A 22,809-nucleotide genomic window follows, 5' to 3' on the forward strand; every position below is an offset into this window, starting at 1 on the left:
CCTTGCATCTTTTTTTCTTCATCCCTTTTATCTTTGCTTCTAATGTGTATATGGTTGTGAATTTGCATTTATATATGAATATATTTGTTGATTCATATAGGCCCCTTTTGACCAATTTGTGCAAAGATGTGCCCATGTCTAATTATCTGTCATTGTATTTTACCAAACATTGAGATTTGTTTCGTGATGAAATTTCTTTTTTCTCCACACCTTTTTATTGTTTCTCAGCTCTCTGTCTGTCTGTCTGTCTGTCTGTCTGTCTTTCTGTTTGTCTGTCTGTTTGTCTGTTTGTCTGTTTGTCTGTCTGTCTGTCTGTCTGTCTGTCTGTCTTTCTCTCCTTCCTTTCTTTCCCCTCCTCCCTTTTTCTCTCTTGCTGTCTCTGTAATGCATAATATATATTGTGAGATATGAGAAAGGAAGGAGAAATCGGTGCATAGCTTTGACATCATTATTCCTCTCACGGTTCCTCCTTTTCGGAAAAGTGTAAGAGTTGAAAAAAAATATATAATATATTCTATATTCCATATAATTTTATATTATACATTATACATTATATATTTATATGATAATAATATTAATAATAATTGTTTGGATATAAACTCCAAATTTCATTGTCCAAGACTGGAAATTCATTTTGCCCAATTAATCGTGGGCCCGGCAGCCACTGAGCAGCGCCAGATCGACGTTGCTCTAACCTTTTCAACTGTTGAACGGCAAACAAGGTAGCAGCAATTCCCATCTTTTAACGTCTTTTGGTATGACGCTGCCGGGGTTTGAACCCATGACCTCCCGATTGTGAGGGCAGCCGCTCTACTCACTGAGCCAACACACACAATATATGATTATTTGTCACTTTATTCTCACTGTATCTCCCTCACTCCTTTCCCCTCTCCTGCAGACACATTGCCAAATGATGAGAAAGAGGAAGGAGATTGAGCTAGACATCATGACGGGACCGATCCAGGGCTGGGAAGGCGAGGTAAGCATGACTCAAGGCTCCTCAATCAGTTTGTCCTTCCCCCCCCCCCCCCCCCCACCATCCTCCTCCTCCTCCTCCTCCTCCCTCTTCTCCCCCGAGAGCGACAAAGACAATGGATGAGATGTAGACAAAGAACCGTGATGCCACGTAGTCAACAATCCTTCTCCGCGGTGACATTCTCGTTTGTGAGGAAACAAGATGCAGGACTGTCAAAAAAGAGAACGAGAAAGAAAGAAGAGAGGAGGAGAGAGAGTCTGACAGCTGAACTTGAACAAGATTCTTTGGGGTAGAAAATCCTTTGACATTTAAAAAAACAGGTTGTTGACAAAGTCTCTTCCCCCAGGATTGATGTTTAACCCCCTCCTTGCAAGATTCTTCAAGTCGCCATATAGTTTGCAGAAGATTTGACAGGCTTCTGCAGGTAACAGGCTAAGGCTTGGTCTTCTGGAGCAATGAGGCTTCACTAGGAAGCTCCTACAATCTGTGAAGTTTGTTTTTCACACATACCCCTGATATATATCATATCAGTGCTTCCTCTTGAGCTTTGAACACACTTATAAGCCAAAAACTTGTCAGTATCTTAGCTGTATTGTTTACGTATGCTTGATACCATAATGTAGTGACAACGCAACATGTTTACATTGATTTTAAATGTTCACATGTTGAGAGGAATTTCAAACTTTGTGTTCATATATGCAAAGAATTTACTCACATCTTTGCCTTGGCTCAATATTAAATGACAAAGAACTTTGCTCACTGAGTTGAGCAACATTGTTAAAATTGATTTTTAAAAATACCTCCAGGGGCACAACAACTTTTTAAAAATTCTCCTGCCATTTATCACAATATTTTCTGGGGATTACCAAACTTATTTTGCTGAGTAAACAGTTTCTTCTGCCACACAGTAGTTACGAGTAGTATTTTCATTAAAGTCCCTGATACGAGAACAACAATTTGATGGCCCGTACCATCCATTTGGTTTTCGTTATCATGTTAAATCGTTGCAGTTGATCATCTGAAAAATCATAAGAGTGTATCGCAACCACCTTCTCCCCCTAAAAAGGGTCAATAGAAGTGGGTAGGGGAATGTTATAATCAAAGAATATATTCAAAAACATATAATAAAAACAAAGTCATGTCAAGTCAAGTTGACAAGGGTATTCAAGAAAAGAAAAACATTTCATGAGAGGGTAGTCATGAATCTCATGTACATCATGATACCAAGTTCATTTCAGACTGGGCTTCATGCTTGAAAAATGGGTGTGATACAGTGTAATATTTTAAGCCATAACACTCATAGTTGGGATCATCACAATTGAAGACTTAAAAAAAAAAAAAAAAGATGCTTACATGTACAACGACGGATCCAACCCTGCTCTTGCATGTTGTGCATTTTTGCCATGATCTTGAGCCTACTCCTGCTACAAAAAAAGAATTACAACAGGGCCCTCTGCAATGATATCTTTAAAAATATTGCATCAATCTAAATTCAAATTCAGGGTATGAAACTATAACTCCTTGCCCACATCTTACAGAAAACCCCATTCGATTTGCTTGAGCTGTCAAAGAGAAATACAGAATTTTGTAGAGGATGTCGGGAATCTCTTCCCTCCAAGTTCTGTCTATTGTTCACACACAAGATCATCAAAGTGCTAAACTTGGAAGAATCAGCCTCATGACATGCTTTACAACAATCCACATTTCTCTGTGACCGCTTAACCAAATCGAATTGGGTTTTCTGCAAAATAGAGCTAAAATGTTATATTTTAAGACCCTGAAGTAGCATTTTAAAAAATTGATCATATGGGGTGTTATCAATGCAAAAATCTGATTGTAATTGTTTTTGGGACATACTGTATAGATAGATAGATAGATAGAGATGTTCATATAAGTGTCCTTATTTTACCAGCAGGAGATTCAAGTACTGGGGGAGGTTCACGAGATGGTTCAGGGCACGGTGATGGTGGAGGGGACCAAGAGTGAGCGCTTCTTCCTCGTCTTCCACCAATACCTGGTCATCCTCTCACCCACATCAGGGATGAACGGCTTCATCTTCCTGGTAAGATGTCTAGGCTGGTAGAAGTTTCATCAAAAGTTGGACCAAGAAGAAAGTTATCGAATTTTAATGTTTCATATGTTTTCAGTGAAGAGTGATGTTTGTAGCAACCGCACATATTTGTTAGAAGAAGCAACTTTTTTCATCACCTCACATCTCTCTCTCTTTTTTTGCACACAAGGTTATTATAAAAATCATGTTTTTTGTCAATAATATAGTAACTGCAACTCTTTTCTTCCTTCAAGTCATCATTGCCTTTTGATGCAAAGGATACAGTTTTTCTTTTTTAATTCGCAAATATATGGCATATACTGTCTTTGATTGATTAAAACCTTTCACTCTCTCTCTCTCTGTTGCTCGCTCTCTCTAGGGAAAGCATCCTGTCACATCCGTGAAACTGAGCCGGTTGCCAGATACGGAGAAGGAGCAGGGAGCATTTGAGGTCAGCGCCCCTGGCTTGGAGAAGACGAAGGTCCTCTGTCAGTCGGTGAAGGACAGGGAGCAGCTCTTTGACGCCATCGAGATGGCGCCCTCACGGGCGGCCCAGAAGATGCCGACGCCCATCCCATCCCCGGCCCAGTGCTCCTCCCCACCGCCCATCCCAGCTCCGCAGGTGAGGATTTGTTACCATGACACACACTTGGTGTATTACAATGTATGTCTTCAAATGCATTAAATTATATGTTTGTGTTTGGCCAGAGGTCCGTTGTTATAGTGAGGTGAAAATCAGGTAGTGAAATAAAACAAAGACAAATACAAGAGGATACAAAAGACGAGACTTCATGTCAATCCCTGGAAAACTTGACTTCTGTTCTGTATAGTGTTATATTGCTGTTCGTCATCCAGCCATTTTCTCTGTCTACGCACATTACTGCTTAACTTTCAGACTAAGGAGTTGTGGCATAGACATATTTTCCAATCTTTTCCTCTTCAGCGTTCATGCAAGTGTCTTTCTGTTTGTTAGTCCATTTATTCATCCATCCATCTTTCCATTTCTCCATCCATTCATCCATTTATCAATCTGTCTTGGAGCTGCCAAATCTGCCCGATCCTTCAGTAGGCTTCTGAATAATCATCTATTTCTTTGTGTCCTTAAAATGGAATATAAGGACCTCCCTGATGTGGGGAATGTTATTATCTATATATGCAACGCCTAAATATCTCCCAAATTGCTTCTCTTTCATTTTATTTATTTATTATTTTGACCTCCTAGATTTTGTGTGAATCATTAGAGCTTTTCTTTCTATCTACATGTATCTATCTATCTGTCTGTCTATTTATTCATCTATTTATCTATCTATCTATCTATCTATCTGCCTACATACATTTTCTCTGCATTGTATCATCTGCCTTTGTATAGGGAAGCTAGGAGGAAGTCCAGGTCATGCCTCCTGTTGATCCACTCTCTATGCAAATTGACCAAAGTTAATGACAAGCCATCCAAAACGCAGTCTTACAAACGGTCCAAAGATGACACCACACTCCAAAAAGTCAATCCACAAGTCAATCCATGCACGTCCTCTCTACTCAACCTGCTGCCGATTTCTTGAGTCTTTTTCCTTTTTTTTTTTGAAAGATTCAATATCAGGTCACGTACTCCCAGCTTTGCTGTGAGTCACACAATGTAATGCCAAACAGGAAAAGGGGGGAATGTTCGTGACAAGCCGCCCTAGTCTGCAGAGAGACACCCCAGAAAAAAAAAAAAAAAAAAATTATAAAGAAAGGAGATAAAATGATGTTAGAACTGTATTCCAACTTTTGCACGTGCAACACCCTAACTCCAGAACTCTTTACCCCTCATTCTTAAAGTCAGAAAACTGCTTGCAGGTGCCCGGCACCAAATTTCTTAACCCCACCCCGGTCTCTTCATCTCTCTAAGGCAGACATGCACTATGTACAGAGTGTTTGAACCAAAGTGTGGTGTACGTTGAGCATCTCTCATTTTGCCTTCATAATGAATTTATTGATTAATCCTGATGTACTTTCATATTTCTATTCTTTCTTGGCCTTGATGAGCACCCATTAATTGAGAAATATGAGCATGACTATCTTTTGTCAGTTTGAAACTTTCAGTTTCGAATGTTTGTTATAACATTTTCTCATTGACCAGCTTCAAGGGATATACAAATAAGGAAATGAAGAAACTACAATTATGCAGCCTTACTTTCAGTTATAGTGTGTCGATAAGATTAAACATGTCAGAGCAAAATATTTAATGTGAGGATACCTCTTTTATTCATTTAAAGGTATTTATCTCATATGATTTTTCCTTTTTTTTAAAAACTGCAATTCCTTTCTCACCTTGCTCCCATCTGCCCCTTCGTAACCAGGCAACGGGCAAGGCAGCCCAACCAGACACTAACCACATCACCAGTAGTAGTCCCATCCTGCAAGGGGCGCGGGACCTCAGCTCGCCCGTTCCCATGGTGATGCGACACGGCAACGTCATCACCTGCCTCCGGCCGGCCCCGCCCGTCAACCCCGTGACCATCTGGGCGCGCAAGGAGGGGAGCGGCAAGAGTCCCAAGGGCAAGCGACGCATGCTGCAAACGAGCAAGAAGAAAGGTCAGTCCCACCTATAGGTATTTGTGTCAGGACAAGGCATCTACTTCCACACCACATATTATTCACTTGTAGACTTCTCAAGTAGAGGAGTCTTTGTAAAAGTGTATTTGTCCTTCTGGCATTCATTTATTTGACCAAGAGGCAATTCTCATGATGGAGAAAAGATAGTTATATGATGTCCAGCGTATTTTCATCGGACAGGTCTGTAAATATTGATACTCAATGAAGACAAACAAGCTAACCTCAGAACCACTATTTGAAAGTACCAGTGACTTGATGTACAATCTGGTAACAAAGACAGTTATATCAATCTGTTCGTTAGTTTGTTCTTGCATGAATCAGATGTTAAAAGCTGCTTTCATATGATCCAAAAGAAATGCAATTTCTGTTCTCGCTCTGTCTTTGATTGCATGCATCTTTTCTGAAATTCTGCCCTCAATGGTATTGATATTAAAGGCAAATTAGATCAGGATATCAAGAGGAAAATCTGCCAGATCTGGCAATGGCGATATACAAGACTGGGTTAACAGTATTTTTGAAAATCATCAATTTTTTTTGTTTGTTCCACCAGCCCCCAAAAAATCCCAGGCAATACTTACCCCAATAATGAATAACATTTTCCATATTCCTTTTCATTCCCTCCTTCTCCTCCTTACTTCTCCTCCTTTCCCCTCCCCCTTCCCCCCCTCCCCCCTCGATGTTATGTGCATCGTTGTGGATGAACAGACAAGAGTAAGAATGACAAAGGCGTCGACTCGGCCATCATCCAGAAGCTGGACAGCCAAGTACTTGAAGAGGACAACCGGATACTGAAGGTCATCGAAGCCTACTGCACCAGCGCCGGTACCCGAAACGCGTCCAATTCCGGTAGGTGTCTCTCATCTCTCGCCCATCCCCATCCCAAGCCCCCCTCCTACAATACTTCGACTCAGGGTGTTCCATCCGTGGTGATGCAACCGGAAAACAAGCTGGATGTGCAAGTCTAAAGGCCCATTTACACCGAGCAGGTTAACGGCAACGGTCCAGTTTTTTGCTTTGGTGCGCCGAAAGGAATCATGTCTGGTTCTGTTTAAAAAAAATAAAAAAATCAGTAATTTGGTACAAAATCACCCAAAATGTTATTCTTACGTCAGAATCAAGAGCAACAAAATCACCAGTTGAAGATTAATTTTGTAACAAAATTATTAGCAGGGAAGTGATATTGTAACAGAACCAGACATGGTTCTTTTAGGTGCACCAAAGCAAAAAACCAGACCGTTGCCGTTACCGTGCTCTGTGTAAACGGGCCTTCAGGCTGCTTGCAAAGTGGGATCTCATTTACATACATGCCTGCTTAAAAAAAAAAAAACAAAAACAAAAACAAAAACAAACAAATGGAAAGAAAAGGGTATCATTTATTTTGAACAGAACATGGTGTGGATGTATGCTTAAATATACCTGTGAAAATTTTTGAAAAGAAAAATAAAATGGAGAGAAAGTGTTTCGTATTTTGAACAGAAAACGGCTGGGATGTAAGCTTACAGTCCTTAGTTAAAAAAAGAAAGAAATAGTTTCATTTGCTTTGAATAAGAGAACAATATTGTAGGAAATTGGTGTGGGATGGATTTCCAGATCATACATCATTTTTTTTTTTTTTTTTGTATTTACTCAAAACTAATGGTGTTTACATTTTTTTTATATAGAAAGTGAAACAACAAGAGGCCATCTTTCATTGGTTTATTTGTTTTATCATTTTTGTCATCCACCCCCCCCCCCCCTCTATTTTTTTGTGGGCATGCTGAGGTTTAGAATGCAGCTGCCAGCGATGTGAATACATGTAAACAAGTATTCAAGAATCAGTTTCAGAGTGGGTTTTAAAGTCTCGTGTTTTAAAGTTTGGTCCTCTTCCTCTTCACTGTCAAGGGGAAAAAAAAAGACACCCTAATGCCATTGTGAAATCCCAAGTGCCGCAAATTGAGACATTTTTTTTTTTACTGCGCTCAAATCATATGCCAAATTTCTTTTTGCACAAAGGATAGGAGAAACAACCCCAAAGTTGCCCATGGTTTGCCGAAGGCTTGCCCAACCTAGCAGTAAGGAATTCATTCTTATCATGCCCAGGCATAGAGGAGATAACATGTAGGTACAATTGTTAGAGCCTGTCTTGGTATTGTGATAAAAAAAGGCAATATCACTGTCAAGACAAGACTGTTATCAGGCAGCCACAGTAGAAAATTCTAGGGATGGTCTTCTTGGTTAATTACTGGAGCGACACAGTTCAGTGTATAGCGATCATCGGCAAAGTTTGTTTGTCCGTGACAGCGATCAAATGTATCACAACTTCTGCACTTACTTTGACTGGAGATATATTTTTGTGCTGTTGTAAGGAAAATGAGGGAGTGAAATGAAGTGCCTCATCATGTTTGCCTCTTGGTAAACTACATATTACTTGTGGATTGAAAATGAAGAATTTCCAAGGAATGGAGTTGGGATTAGTTATGTCGGTAGCAGTAAGAATTTTGTTACTCTGTGGAAAAGAGCAGATAAGATGGGCTGTCTCATTTTTTTGTTCTCTTGATCCTTACCACCAGTCAGTCATCGGTTTGAGTTAATATGCTACCACAGAAATAAAGCACAAATTGTCCTAGTAAGCAATTTTACATATTAAACATTTTTCCCTCTGAAATTGTTTAAATGTATACTAGGGCTACCATGAAGAAGTATGAGGAGCTAATTGTTGCGAATGAGTCATTGCCTTTTCACATCCACATAGCATCAAATATGACAACCTACAAATGCACCAAAATTCTTTTTTTCAGGGCTTAGGTTATGATATCACTTGTGATATGCTGAGGTAGATAAATCGCTAAGTGCTAGTAACAACTCAAAATTATTTTCTTTCAATTGTTTATTTGTTAATTTTTTTATTGAACTCATGTAAACTGATGAGCAGCAGTAACAAAACTAGACAGATTGTGTTCACAATGAGTTCCTAAATTCTTACCAAGCATAAATAATCCTGATGACCAAAACATATCCTAGTCTGGAGAATCCCTCTTCACCCTCTAAACCTTAATATTTCACAGCTCAAATATAGAATCCTATCTACTAACGCCGTCAGTGTGCTTTACTAATATCCCAAACATATCAGCCTGTATATTGAACCTGTCGCTGTGTGATGATGTTCAAAATTTCTGGTGAGAGGGATTTTTTTTGCCTTTTTTTTTTTTTAAGAGAGAGAGAGAGACCTGCTCAATATAACGTTGAATACCTCGAGGTGGTCAAATCTGTGGTCATATTTTTGCGTCCTTTCTTGCTGCCGGGAACAATAATCACATGATTAAAAGAGGAAAAAAAACATGCTGTCACTTTTATTGTGTATGCAAGGATTCTAATATCATTATGCCGTGACCCTTCAAAATATTTCAATCGTTTGGTGCTGGTGAAAAGTTTTTCTTTTTCTGCCCGCCTTTTGTCCACGGTGAAGATTATCCCAGTCTCCATGTCGTGCTATCAGGACTGTGCCAACAAAATTGTAATCCATTCTGATCTTCAATAAACTATTTCTTTTCCTGCTACTCTGGCATTTAGCCCCCTCATACTCCTTCTTGAAGTTGTGCTAATGTCCACGTCATTTTAAGTTAACTCAGTTTGAGTGTTCAGTCATAGTAGAAAGGAATTTCAAATTGTCATGTTAATGAAGACTGTGGACCTGCAAAATAAAACAGAAAAAATATGACATTTACCAAAGACCATAATCCTCCGCCAGTAATCAGATATATACAGAAGTGGAATATGGGGTTTGAGTTTCACTAATCATATTTTCATGCAATTCAATTATTATTCAGTTATGATAATAAATCAGCATTGTTTTTTAAGAGGTACTTTGTAGTTGTATCCTTTTTCATGCAACACATTATCATGTGACAGAGCATTAATTTTCCCTTCTGCACAATAAAAAAAATACAACAACATAATATCCATTTATATAGGTGGGGCAATATTTTGTCGGACTATATAGTGCTTTGTTGTTTGTTTTGTTTCCTGTTTATTTGGTTTATTTGGTTTGTTTGTTTGATTTTCTTTCTTTTTTTTGAGGATTTTTTGTGCTTTTTACTTCATTCATGTGTTAGAGGGTTTTGGGGTGATTTTTTTCTCATGGGGAGGCTGAGAAATGTAGACATTAAACTGGATTTTGTCACATTTTTTTTTTCTGTTTGTAGGTGGCTTGCAAGCAATCTCTAGTGTGGCAAAAGCAAAGACAAAAACAAACAAGAAAAATCCATAATTTCTCTTTATTTGGGCCAGGATAAATTTTGGCCTCGATATTGAACTAACATCAGCGCATGCCTTTTTTTAACGTAGTAGTATATGATGCCATTTTCGCAACAAATCCAACCATTTAGTTTCAACAGTGAACGATTTGAGTAGTAACAAAGCAGCCAGGCTTGATAAACACAAGTGGAGTGCAAATTGTAATGATACTTATCAAGTGTGATCATGAGTCCATTTTAGAAAGCAATGGTTTACCCAAGTCTATCGCTACTTAGGGTTAGAAAAATGTTTGAAGTGAGTGTTGCCATTCATGTCTACCTGTGTTATATGTTAAGTTGGAATGTTACTTTTTGCAAATTAAGGAACAGATTTCTACATTCCTTCTTGCTATCTGTCGAGTAATGTTTTGATACTTTTTTTTTAACACCCCATACAATTTACAAGGGCTAGGATGGTTTTCTTATGACGTAGCAAAGATATTTTATCAAAGAGGCATGCATTTTCCATAGTTAACGATGTACATAAAATCTCCCTTTTTGTTTACCCCAACAAATGTTAACCGTATACTTACATGCACTCAACAAACTTTATATTGTACATAAAATGTTAATATATAGTTAAATTGAAATTGGAATAAAAGCTTATGGAATACCTCATCAAATTGTCATTTCTGTGTTGATGAAGAGGCTCACTGCAAGCCATAGATAGAGTCCCACCGAAAAAGACATCGGACCCATTGAGTTGCCGACAATCTCATCATACCTGACCATTGATTTGATGACATCCCTGTAATGTCTCAACACTTACTTAACCCCTTTGGTGTACTCTGAGTGCTGATAGACACAGAACACCTCATAACATTGTATACACTCCAAAGTCCCTGGTACAGAAAGGGTTAGACTTGCTCAGTGTATAGTGTCTGTGAAACTATATACAGAGACATGCCTTCCCTGCTTCCTTCTTTATTAACTCGTTTAGATATTACCTATCGAAGGAGAAGAGCTATAAACCTTGAAATCAAAGTGGCAACTCTCTCTGATAAATGTCTTTCACAGACTATAGAAACATTTCCTTGTAATTTGGGAATGCACAAATGTGAAAAGCTAAAACACACACACACATACACACTTATTTGTCATCATCAAGCATTCAAGACTTGAACGTAGACTACAAGCAGTTGTTGTTGTCGTAAGATACATAGAGTGAACATAAAGCCATTACTTGCCAGAGTCCACCAAGCTTCTAAAGCAGGTATCAGTATGATAAAAATTTGAAAGGGGAGAAGAGTGCTTCCAGCAAAGTGACTGTACACTGTTGTGAATGTAATATTTGAATTCGGTGGTGTGTATTACTGTGATAGAGTGTCAGGATGATTTTCATTTGTTTGTTTGTTGTTGTTTTCAATGGAAAACAGTTGAAGTCTTGTGTAATGGCATAAGGATCTTTTTAATTTTGACTTTAATAGGCTGTAGCAAAGTGCTAAATACACTGTATGCCTTCCTAGGGGACATTTCATGAAGCGTTTTGTCCAACAAACTTGTCAGACATATTTGCTCTCAGCCAATCAGATGCAAGGATTTCAGTAGCTTATAACAATATGTCAGAAAAAAATATCTGACAAAATGCTTCATGAAATGCCCCCCTTATTACCGTTGACGGGCACAGCTCATTTTTCAGGTGCTTAATGGTCATGCGCCAACTTGGACACAAGCAAGAAAGACAAACAAAAAATAATCATGTTGTGGACATAGCATGGACAATAAATGTAAACAGCATGGCTTGCTTCTTCGCGCTTCTCCCTCCCCCCTACCCATGACCGATCTCTTACCCCCCCTCATGATTTTAACGTCCATACTACTGACTACACCCAGTGCTTCTCCCCCCACCCAAACTGCCATTCACCCCCTCCCTTGCCCCTTGGCTACATGTCAGCTCAAGTGGACAAACGCTCATGCTTTAATTGTGCACCTCATTAAACTCGAAAAGGGTGTGGCTGATCCTGCTTCCCTCTCTACTCCATCGGGTACTTGGGCTCCTTTCCACTTACCCCCCTCACTGCCACGTGACTCCTGCCTTCTCTCGCCTTCTGGGGGGCGGGGTGGGGGATGGTTTCTGGTTGATATCTTTGTTTCTCCCAATGTATTGTGTGGGAAAACTTCACAGTTTTAAGGGAAAACTTCATGGTTTTAAAGGAAAACCAGCCTACTACCAGCAGTGTTTGCATTTTGTATCCCCTGTAAAGATTTTTCGGAGCATAATGTGCAAAAGAACCTTTATAGCAAGGTGCAATTACCCCAAACACAAGGAGGGAGGGGGAATAGATAATGCAGATCTTGTGTGTGAAACCTGTTGATCACGCTTCCCAGTACGGGCTGCAGTGGCTAAAGGTTAACCTCATCGTTGTTGTGGTTGTTGTAGAGTTACTTAGCACCTTGGGACCAATCTGCAACCCTTTTACCCATTTCACCTGAAATTGGTTGAACGAAGGGATGCTAGTTTCTTGGGTTGTTGTTTGTGTGTGTGTTTTTTTTTTGTTTTTTTTTTAGGGGGGTATAAGAGCATTGGCAGAGGGTGATATTGATTTGATATTAGGTTTTCCTACAAGGGAAATTATACATGTAGTGCCAATTTTTTCATTAGAGAATTCCTCCGAACATGTTTGTTGTTGCTTTTTAAATCCTTAATCAGCTCACCTTCCTTTCTGATGTGACCTAACCAGTTGCCACTTTAAACTTCTTCCCTGCCCCCACCTCCAATTTTTTTATATCGTAGAGTAGAATTTAGAAATCTCTTCTCCACCTTTTCTGAACAATTAATTGCAGTTACGAATAGTATTACGTGGTCACGCTCAATTAACTTTTTGATTTTATTTTCCGTTACCATCCGATCCCTCACGTTTTTTGGTTTTCTTTTATTTCGTTTATTTTTTTGATCCAATCTCTCATTCCCCTCCACCACCTCCAACACATCTCTTATTCCCGTTGCCATGCCGATAGTTCCTGTGGAGGCAGCCCCCCACGTGTTTCTGGCGGAGGATGAGAAGATAATAGTGGAGGAGACGAAGGGATCAGAGACAGTGGTAGAGGAAAAGTGAGTCCCCCCGAGATTTTATTCCGTCTTCCTCTTTTTTCGTCATCCTCTCATCCATCCATAATCTCGCTCTCCATCCTCATCTCGTAAAGACCAAATTTCACGTCTTTCTGTTTTCTCTTGTGTGATCTCTTTTTCTCTCTGTGTTCAGTATACATGCATTTGTGTCACGGCTTTGTAAAAAAACCTTTATTTGTTTGTCTTTAGAGATATTTTTAAGTGAAACTAACATCCTGACTCCTGTTTTAACCCTCAAATGATGTTCTCCGTATTTGTGTAGTCTTCTCATTATCAATATTCACGAATGTCTTGTCTGCATCTTAATGACTTTAGCTTCTCATACATTTTTGCGATTTTTGAAGTCATCAAACATCATGCATCGCAGAGCACATATTTACTCCGCTGTTATGTCAATTATTCATATATATCACCTCCTTATCTCATACAGAATATAGATTTGCAGTTTGTGTAGTAGCTGGCCTGATGGTTTGCATATTACAGGGAAAAAAAAAATTGATCACAGTCATTTCAACCCAAATTTATCATAGCAAGCTGCTGCAAAATTTGTTCCTGCTCGCAATTGCTGGTTTGAAACTTCTTTCATTTCTTTGTTTTGACGTAAACTCAATATCTTATGCTCTCGTTTGCCTCAAATTGTCCCAAGTAGATGCTTTTAAAAAAATATTGATTGAAAGGTGGCATCTTATTCTTAAGAAATGTTCTCTGTCGGCACAAACTACTTCATGTAGCCTCACGCAGATGAAATCTATGTTCATAATAATCAGCAAATCTTTCAAAATCTCACACTGTGTGAATGCCCTTTGTTATACACTGTAAAAGTGGATATTTTCGTGCAAGTAAGTTTTTGCTCTTAGCAAGAAAGGATGAATCTCTTGTGTTTTTAATTCTGCAGAATCGAGACATTGATCAGTGTAACATGTATTACAAGCTAAAATATTTATGTGCTTTTATTTTTGCACTAGTTTCTGGTCATGTGAAATGTGCAAAAATTTCTACACTGCAAAAAATTTCCACATTTACAGTTTTACAAACTGCCCCCAAAGCTCTCGTATTTGTACAACTGTATCTCAACTAGGTATCTGTGTCATAACCTACATGTATGTGTGTTTCTGCTCATTTCTCTGTGACCCTAAAGGAAATATATACTTCTATTGTATCCAACTGCGTCAATTTCCACACCATTTGAATAGTGCCCATATTCTTGCTTGGAATTGAAAGATTGCTGTATTTTTCATAGAGTAGAACACTTTAGAAAAGTTGTAAATAGTGTTTAACAGGTTTATGTTTCATTAGAGTCTAGTTGGGGTTATGTATGTACTGAACCATGCAGGAACGGTGCATTAAAGGAAAAATCCCATGTTGCACATTGTGTTGAATCCATGTCTAGGCGAATGCAACAGTTTTAGGGTTTCTTGTTTTGTGTGTGTGTGTTTGTTAATAAGACGGGCATATTATCAAATCATCACTTTAGCAGAACCACTGGAATATTGATGAGGTTTTGGCCCTGTGCGTCTGGTTGGGAGATAAACTGCATAAATGCTGTTCTCGACAATTACATTTCTGCATCCTCTGTGATAGTATGGACAAGCAAAATTGACCCTAAATAGCAAAAAAACTTTGTTGAATATTATGTAGAATGCTGCCAACATAGATATGGCTGTATGGGACTCTCCCCTTCTACAAATAAAATTTTGGGGATCATATTGCAATTTTCATGAGTGATCAAACACTTCTAAGTCCCTCATGCTCTTTATGTAGTATGGAAATTAAAGAGAAAGAAAATTATTCATTTTCTCCCTCAGTATGAATAAAAACATGATGAGAAAAAAGGGAAGTTATTCATAGGCAAGTGCAAGCTTAAAATACCACAGATATGTCTTCTGTAAGTTTCTTGTAACATATATTTTATCTGCCTGTTAGCTAACCTCAACCTTACCGCACATTGAATAACCTTGTTGGTGAAATTTCATTCTGTATCTCACTCCAATTTGTATGTATACTCTCCTGTATTCTTCTGTACACATTCCCAACTGGATGCATTCATTTATTTCCTAAGTTTGAGTCAATCCGTATTAATCCTCGTGTATCAATAATGATTTCTTTCTTCCCTTCCTCCTCCCCTCCTGGCTTTCAAAATGTTTGCCCAATTATCTCTCCTATATCAACATCATCCCCATAAACCTCCTCCCCCCCCCCCCCCTCCATCCGAAATGAATACATCTCAATGTGCCCTTACTGATCGCCGTCCATGGGAACCTGACGTGTGTGTGCTGTGTAGACCCCCCAAACTTTGGCCGATTCACCAGGTGAAAAAAATGACGGCCTATAAGCTGGGCGGGGGTCTGAGTGCTCTCAACGGGGTGCTGAGAGTGTAGCGCCCCACCCCTCCCTCTGGTAAGGCCCCCAACTGCCCGCTTCCTTGACCGCCTTGCTTGCCTCCTTGTCCAGTCTTGCCCTCCCAACGTTCCAACTGCCTGCTGATGCATTGTTGAGTGTTGTTCTTCAAACGCATGTTTAGCATGTCTGTATGTCTTGCAGTCTTGTCGATCTGTTTCGTGCATTCCCGATGGACCAGTTTCCATGACAATGCATGTCCCACAATTATATTCACTCACCTGTGCAACAATGGTTACTCTGTACCTGTGAACGCCCACAGCAAGCCTTCCCTACCTGGCCAACAGTAATGCAAGCAATATGTGTTTGCGAGAGATGAAACATGCCAAAATGTCCCATTTTTAGAATGTATCAGAACATCAATGCATTCACTACCAACACTATTCGCGATGCTCTGACAGTGAAAACGCCATCCTTTACTTGTGGTTTCGTTGTGATTTAGTCGTGCAAAAGTCGTGCTTTTGCACTTACATATTGTCCCCGTGGTTTTGCCGTGATTGCGTTGTGATTAGGTGGTGAACGAGTTGTGAAAATGTGCTGGAATCGATGTGAAATTACCGTGGATTAGTAGTTGTTACGTCGTGAAAAAGTCGTGCTTTTCGGGCAGAACAGTCACCGACATCCTGCCTCGCCCCCTCGCCGGCTAGAGTGACTCTTTTGTTATGCAGCGTGAAAATCGAACAAAAGACACATGCTATTCATGGTGATAATCCGCCGATTGTTACATCGGCTTTTGTCCGCAGCTCTTGGGCTCCAAAACCACGACTTTTTCACTACTAGTTCACGGCCGAAGAACGATCAAATCATGCTGTTTCAGTGCTTCTGGAGCGTTGCAAAGTTTGATAATCCGCTGATAATCTTGGTTCCAGCACCTTGTTTATCCATTTCGATACAACAAACGAAGCTCTACTTGCATTGTTCATGTCGTTTGTAACAGTATAGTATGGTTTCGTCGATGGACGCGAGCACCTAGAATAGCATGAAAAGACATGCAACGAAGCATGTGTATTCGTCTTCGTAAATCCCTGTGTTCGTCTTCGTAAATCCCTGCGTTCGCTACCGCATTAATTACGACAAATCGCATGCGTGTTTATGTACGTTACCATGCAGGTTCTTCAATGCGTTATATCACGGCAGGCGCGTACCACGTGTCGTGTTTACCAAGACCATAGATTAAAGAAGTGCAAGATGCCTGAGCATGACGTGAGACATGTCGTTTAATATTCATTCAGCTTCTAATTTTATCGTATCGTCCTTATTTTTACATCGGTATTGAAAGCCTAAAACAAACAAAATTGTATTAAAAGCAATCATCCAATTTTACTATTATTTTAGCACCTTGCGGAGCCGAATGTTGCCGTTAATCATTTTCAAATGTAAAAGCAAAGAACCGACATTCATTTTAGCATCTTACGGAGCTGAATATTATCCTTAGGCCCTATTCATTTCCGAACGTGAAAGTAAACATCCGCTATTTATGTTAGCACCTAACTGAGCCGATAGATACCGTTAATCATTTCCAAATGTAAAAACAACAATGTGTTATTTATTTTAGCATCGTACGGAGCAGAATATTACCGTTATTCATTTCCAGATTTAAGAGCAAACATCCAACATTTATTTCATTATCGCATGGAGCCGAATGCTTTTGCTGTCCACTTCCGAAAGTGAAATGAATAATCTGACAATTGTTTAGCATCGTATATACGGAGCCGAATGTTACTGTTTTCATTTTTGAACGTCAAAGCAGACATCAGACATTATTTCCCCATGCAACGCAACTGAATGTTACTGTTATTCATTTCGAAATGCTATAGCAAAATATCTGACATTTATTTTAGCATCGTATGTTGCAGAATGTTACTGCTATTCACTTCCAAACGAATGTAGGCCTAAAAGCAATCATCTGATATTTATTTTGGCATCTTCCGGAGCGAATGTTATTGCTCTTTACTTTCGAAAGTAAAAGCAAACACCCGACATTTATTTAATCATTGTACGGAGTTGAATATTATTGGTATGCATTTCCGAACGTTAAAGGGATCTTTCGATATTTATTCTAGCATCTTCCGGAGCTGAATGTTATTGCTATTTACTTTCGAACGTAGAAGCAAGCATCCGGCATTTATTTTATCATCATACGGAGTTTAATATTATTGTTATTCATTTCCGAACGTCAAAGAGATCATTCGACATTGATTTTACTTTAGCATCTTCCGGAGCTGAATGTTATTGCTATTTACTTTCGAACGTATAAGAGCAAACATCCGACATCTATTTCATCATCGTATCCGGAGTTGAATATCATTCTTATTTATTTCCGAACGGCAACGCAAACATTCGACATTTATTTCAGCATCTTCCGAAGCCGAATGTTAAGAATCCTTTTCATTTCCGAACGCAAAATCAAATATCTGACATAAATTTTAGCACCGTACGGGGCCGAATCTTACCGTTATTCATTTCAAAAAGTATAAGCAAACATCCAACATTTGTTTTAGTATCATACGGAGTCGAATATTCCCGTTATTCACTTCGGAAATATATAGGCCTACAGACCCCATTGGAAGTGAATAAAAAGGCTGTGCTGAAATTCTTATCCATGCAGGCATAATCAGTGTGAATACTAGTCATCTTTTAATTGATTTGTGATCGACACTAAGTTACCCGTCGCGTCGATCTCGTCCGGTCTTCTCATCCATGTGGAAGGAGAGTGCCGTATATAAAGAGAGTCTGGCCAACTGCTAATTTGGACGCCATGTCGTTACCGCACGTATTACACGTAACAGGGTGGGTTAGACGTGTACGCTCGATCAGACGTAACAAAATAACCAAGCCAAAGGGGTCGTAAACACAGAGTTCTGTGGTCGTAAACAGTGGGCACTTTAGTAACGACATGGCGCCTGTAGATCATTGGACCAGCTTTTGACTAATCACAGGCTTCAAAACACATAAGCCAAAAAGCGAGATGGCCACCCTCTTTATACGGCCCTGCATGGTTCACGCCAGAGTATCAGGTGCACGCATCACTTTGTACAAGTGCTCTGCGCACCTGCACTGACCGCTCACTGGTAGTGCGGACGCACGTGGATGCATGGCAACGCATTACTCTCATGGACTCGTGTTAGCTACAATGTATGTAGTGTGGCGTGGTAGGGTACATTGATAGAGGTTTACTCGAATTTAGTTTGTGACAGTCATTCGGATTCCGCCACACGGCATGGGAGAAATGAGATGTTTATCTGAATTTTAAATACCCTCATGACAAAATACGAACGATCACGCTTCCTACATAATTTACATGTTGATAACTCTCGCTGTACATCAACATTTATCAAGTGGCATAACTATACACAGCCCAGTCGTAGTAAAAATCACATTCGTGCGCTTCTATACTCTTTGGTAAAACACGGCGTCCGATCGGGCTAACATGCCAATGACCTTGATCAGGGCTCCACACTAACTTTCTGGTGGCCCGAAAAAAAAAAATCAAGAAAAACTTAAGAAAAACTACATCGGTCCTACTACAAAGAAAAACAAATCTCAAATATTACTGAAGTGCGTCATGTCGAAAATCAATGCATAGAACATATCATCTTACTGTTATTCTGAGTTCTAAGATTTAGCAAATAGGCTTATAGATTATTATGAATGTTATTGCAATTTACTTTCGAACATAAAAGCAAACATCATACATTTAGTTTATGGGTGCTGTTCGTTATTCCGATGGTTCGCTATTCCGAAGGTTCGTTAATCCAAAACACACAAAGTCTCCCTAGGATGATACCTAGAGGTTCGTTAATCCGAAAATGAAAAAGGGTTCTTTAATCTGGACATTACTTGTGGCGTTATTCCGAAGGTTCGTTATTCCGAAGAATAGTTAATCAGAAAATGAAATTCGGAACAACGCCGGGAACCTTGGGAATAACGAATCTTCGGACCGAAGAGCCTTCAACGAACCTTCGGAATAACGAGCTGTAATCTATTTAATCATCGTACGGAGTTGAATATTATTGTTATTCATTTCCAAACGTCAAAGGGATCATTCGACATTTCTTTTAGCATCTTCCGGAGCTGAATGTTATTGCTATTTAATTTCGAACGGAAAAGCAAACATCCGGCATATATTTTATCATCGTACGGAGTTGTATTGTTATTCATTCCGTACGTCAAAGCAATTAAACATGAAACGTTAATTTTACCATCGAATGCATCTCAATGTTACTGTTATTCATTTCGAAATTTAAAAGCAACATCCAAAAGTTATCTTAGCTTCGTACGGAGCAGAATATTACTGCTATTCACTTTCCAACGTAAAAGCAATCATCATGACATTATTTTATTTTAACATCTTCCGGAGCCGAATGTTATTGCTATCTACTTTCGAAAGTAAAAGCAAGCATCCGACATTTTAATCATCGTACAGAGTTGAATATTAATGTTTTTCATCTCCGAACGTGAAAGTAATCATTCGACATTTACTTTAGCATCATCCGGAGCTGAATGTTATTGTTATTTACTTTCGAACGTAAAGGCAAATATTATATCCGGCATTTATTTTATCATCGTACGGAGTTGAAAGTTATCATTATCCCTTACCGAAAGTCAAAGCAACCATTCGACATTATTTTATTTCAGCATCTTCCGGAGCCGAATGTTATCCTTATTCATTTCCGAACGCAAAATCAAATACTAGTATCTGACATTAATTTCAGCACCGTACGGAGCTGAATCTTACCGTTATAAATTCATTTTCAAAAGTATGAGCAAAGATCCGACATTCATTTTTGTATCATACGGAGTCGAATATTACCGTTATTCATTGCCACAATTGAAAGCAAACATCTGACATTTATTTCAGCATCTTCCGGAGCTGAATGTTATTGTTATTGACTTTCGAACGTAAAAGCAAATATCCGGCATTTATTTTGTCATCGTACGGAGTTGAAAATTATTGTTATTTATTTCCGAAAGTCAAAGCAAATATTCGACATTATTTTATTTCAGCATCTTCCGGAGCCGAATGTTATCCTTATTCATTTCCGAACGCAAAATCAAATACTAGTATCTGACGTTAATTTCAGCACCGTACGGAGCTGAATCTTACCGTTATTCATTTCCAAAAGTATAACAATGTATGAGCAAAGATCCGACATTCATTATTGTATCATACGGAGTCGAATATTACCGTTATTCATTGCCAAAAATAAAGCAAACATCTGACATTTATTTTAGCATCTTACGGAGCCGATTGTTACCGCTGTTCATTTCCAAAAGTAAAGGCAAACATCCGACCTTTTTTGGTGGCCCGATCGGGCCATCAAAATCTTCATTTCTGAAATTTTGGACCACCGGGCCACCGTTAATGTCAAGCCCTGCCTTGATACATCGGAATATTCGGAAAGTCATTTTCAGTACCATTGATGTTCTAGACATTTTCGTTACGGCGACAGGAACGGATTACAAACTCCATCGAAGTGAAATTTGGAGTGGAAATCGATGCAGAAAGGGAGAGTTTACAGATGTTTTGAGTGAGGCAGGGTGTTTACCGTTTCTCCGATTTTACTGAGTTCACGCTTTGCGTTGACATTGCATTCACGGAAGTCTTATAAAACGTTTTTACGTAAAATACAAATGATTTTGTTGCACATTTTACCATGTAATTTGCGACGGAAAATAAGCGATCGATTAGATGCATGTTTTCAGAATATACCTAGAGTCTGATCATGCACTTTCGCTAAAGTTTATATCTTTTTCTTTCCGTCCTCACTAAATGTGCACTTCGCAGTCGAAGCGATTATCGTGTGCCCGGGCGGCAAAGCGCGATGAACTGAGGGAATTCAAACAATGTAGTAATCTAACGGTAAGCCATGCATGGTAGTAATCTAATCCACGCGACTATAGAAATTTGCGGACGACTTGCTGCGCTATAACAAAAGCTTTCGAGAGTCCGATCAAGACACCCTCGCCAGAACTGTGCTTTTGTTCCGATTGTTACATTTTCTAAAGAGGGCGAACAAAGATCTATTAACATGACAAAGGGGCTACCTCATTATCTACCTCATCGATTTCACAGCGATATCACAATAAAACCACGACTTTTTCACAACGAAAGCACAACCATAGGACGACTAAATCACGGTGTAAGGACGGCGTTTTCACTGTCAAAGCATCGCGAATAGTGTTGGTAGTGATTGTGTATTGCCCAAAAACAAAATAGCAAGTGCTAGCTGTTTGAAAGAAATATATTTTGATATCTGAGCTGCCTACTACAACATCTAGTATGTTTTAATCATACATTGTATTGTTGTGCTAATTCTTTATCCAAAAGAACACAATATGGTTTGAAGTGAACATTTTGTTTTTTCTGGTAATTAATTCAGCATGCTTTGTATCTGCAATATCAAAAATATATATATTTTTGTTTTGTTGTGTTTTATTACCTCCGCCAAGGGAGGAGGTTATGTTTTCGTTACCATTGGTTTTTGTGTTCGTTCGTTCGTTCGTTAGTTAGTTTGTCCGTGTGCAAAATAACTCAAAATGTAGTTAACGGATTTGGATGAAACTTGCCGGAAAGGTTGAAAATGACACAAGTACCAAACGATTAACTTTTGGTAGTGATCCGAGAATTTTGGGGGAATTTATGAAGGATTTTTTGAAATTTTGGCAGGTAGGGTCAATGAACTTGGGAGTTCAGGCTGCGCGTATTTGAGGTTTGCATGCGCGCACTAAAGTGCGTGCTCTAGTTTCTGCTAGGGCAAGGCGCGTTGTGCAGCTGAGGGTTTATGACGTAACAAAGGCTTCTATATTGGGAAATTGGGCGACTTTCAGCACACTATAAACACTTTCAGCATGGTGACTAAGTACGTATGGGTGGAAATCACTGATATACTATGGAAGAACAAGATCAGTGGTGGAAATGAGCTGCATGCTTGGGGGAGGTCTGCGCTCTCATAGTGCTTCTCTAGTTCTGTTCTGTTTTCTTTCTTTTTTTTGGGGGGGGGGAATAATGGAGTTTTATGCATCAGTATGATTCTTCATTTGTGGAGATCGACAGCTCTAAATGATTGCTACTAAACTTGAATAATTGCGCATGCAGGTATAGAGATTTCAGTCGTTTTGAATATGCCTATGCAGTTACTAGTAAAGTGGAAATTCAGTATAACAAGATCCTTGGGACCACGACAATTTGTTCTTTATATCAGATATTTTGTTGTATCAGTAGTCAATGAACAATACAAAACAAAGGAAATAAATCAATTTGGACTGGAGAAATTAGTTTGTTATATCAGGTATTTTGTTGTATCAGGGTCTCGGTTCATAAAACTTGTCATCAGTAACAACTGCCACATTTCTGTGACAAATTTGCTCTCAGCCAATCAGATGCAAGGATTTCTGTAGCTTATAACAACTATCGTAATTCGTTGTTAATAACCAGTTTTATGAAACG

The 22,809-nt window shown here is 39.1% G+C and overlaps 1 protein-coding gene across 2 annotated transcripts in view; it reads left to right on the forward strand.

Annotated features, from left to right (window-relative positions):
- LOC139708814 (rho guanine nucleotide exchange factor 7-like) overlaps window positions 1–22,809 on the forward strand; it is a 93,351-nt gene that overhangs the window by 66,247 nt on the left and 4,295 nt on the right. The window contains exons 10-15 of one of the 2 annotated variants that reach the window (XM_071620767.1): window positions 899–979; window positions 2,889–3,038; window positions 3,406–3,648; window positions 5,366–5,600; window positions 6,327–6,467; window positions 12,851–12,944. In XM_071620767.1, the coding sequence (XP_071476868.1) occupies window positions 899–979; window positions 2,889–3,038; window positions 3,406–3,648; window positions 5,366–5,600; window positions 6,327–6,467; window positions 12,851–12,944 (944 nt within the window). The remainder of the gene's footprint in view (window positions 1–898; window positions 980–2,888; window positions 3,039–3,405; window positions 3,649–5,365; window positions 5,601–6,326; window positions 6,468–12,850; window positions 12,945–22,809) is intronic. The other variant, XM_071620768.1, reaches the window with a different exon arrangement.

Source organism: Diadema antillarum, unplaced genomic scaffold (genome assembly GCF_040938485.1).
Source record: "Diadema antillarum isolate AM-2024a unplaced genomic scaffold, OU_Dant_1.0 seq00001375_RagTag, whole genome shotgun sequence".
Lineage (NCBI taxonomy): Eukaryota > Metazoa > Echinodermata > Echinoidea > Diadematoida > Diadematidae > Diadema > Diadema antillarum.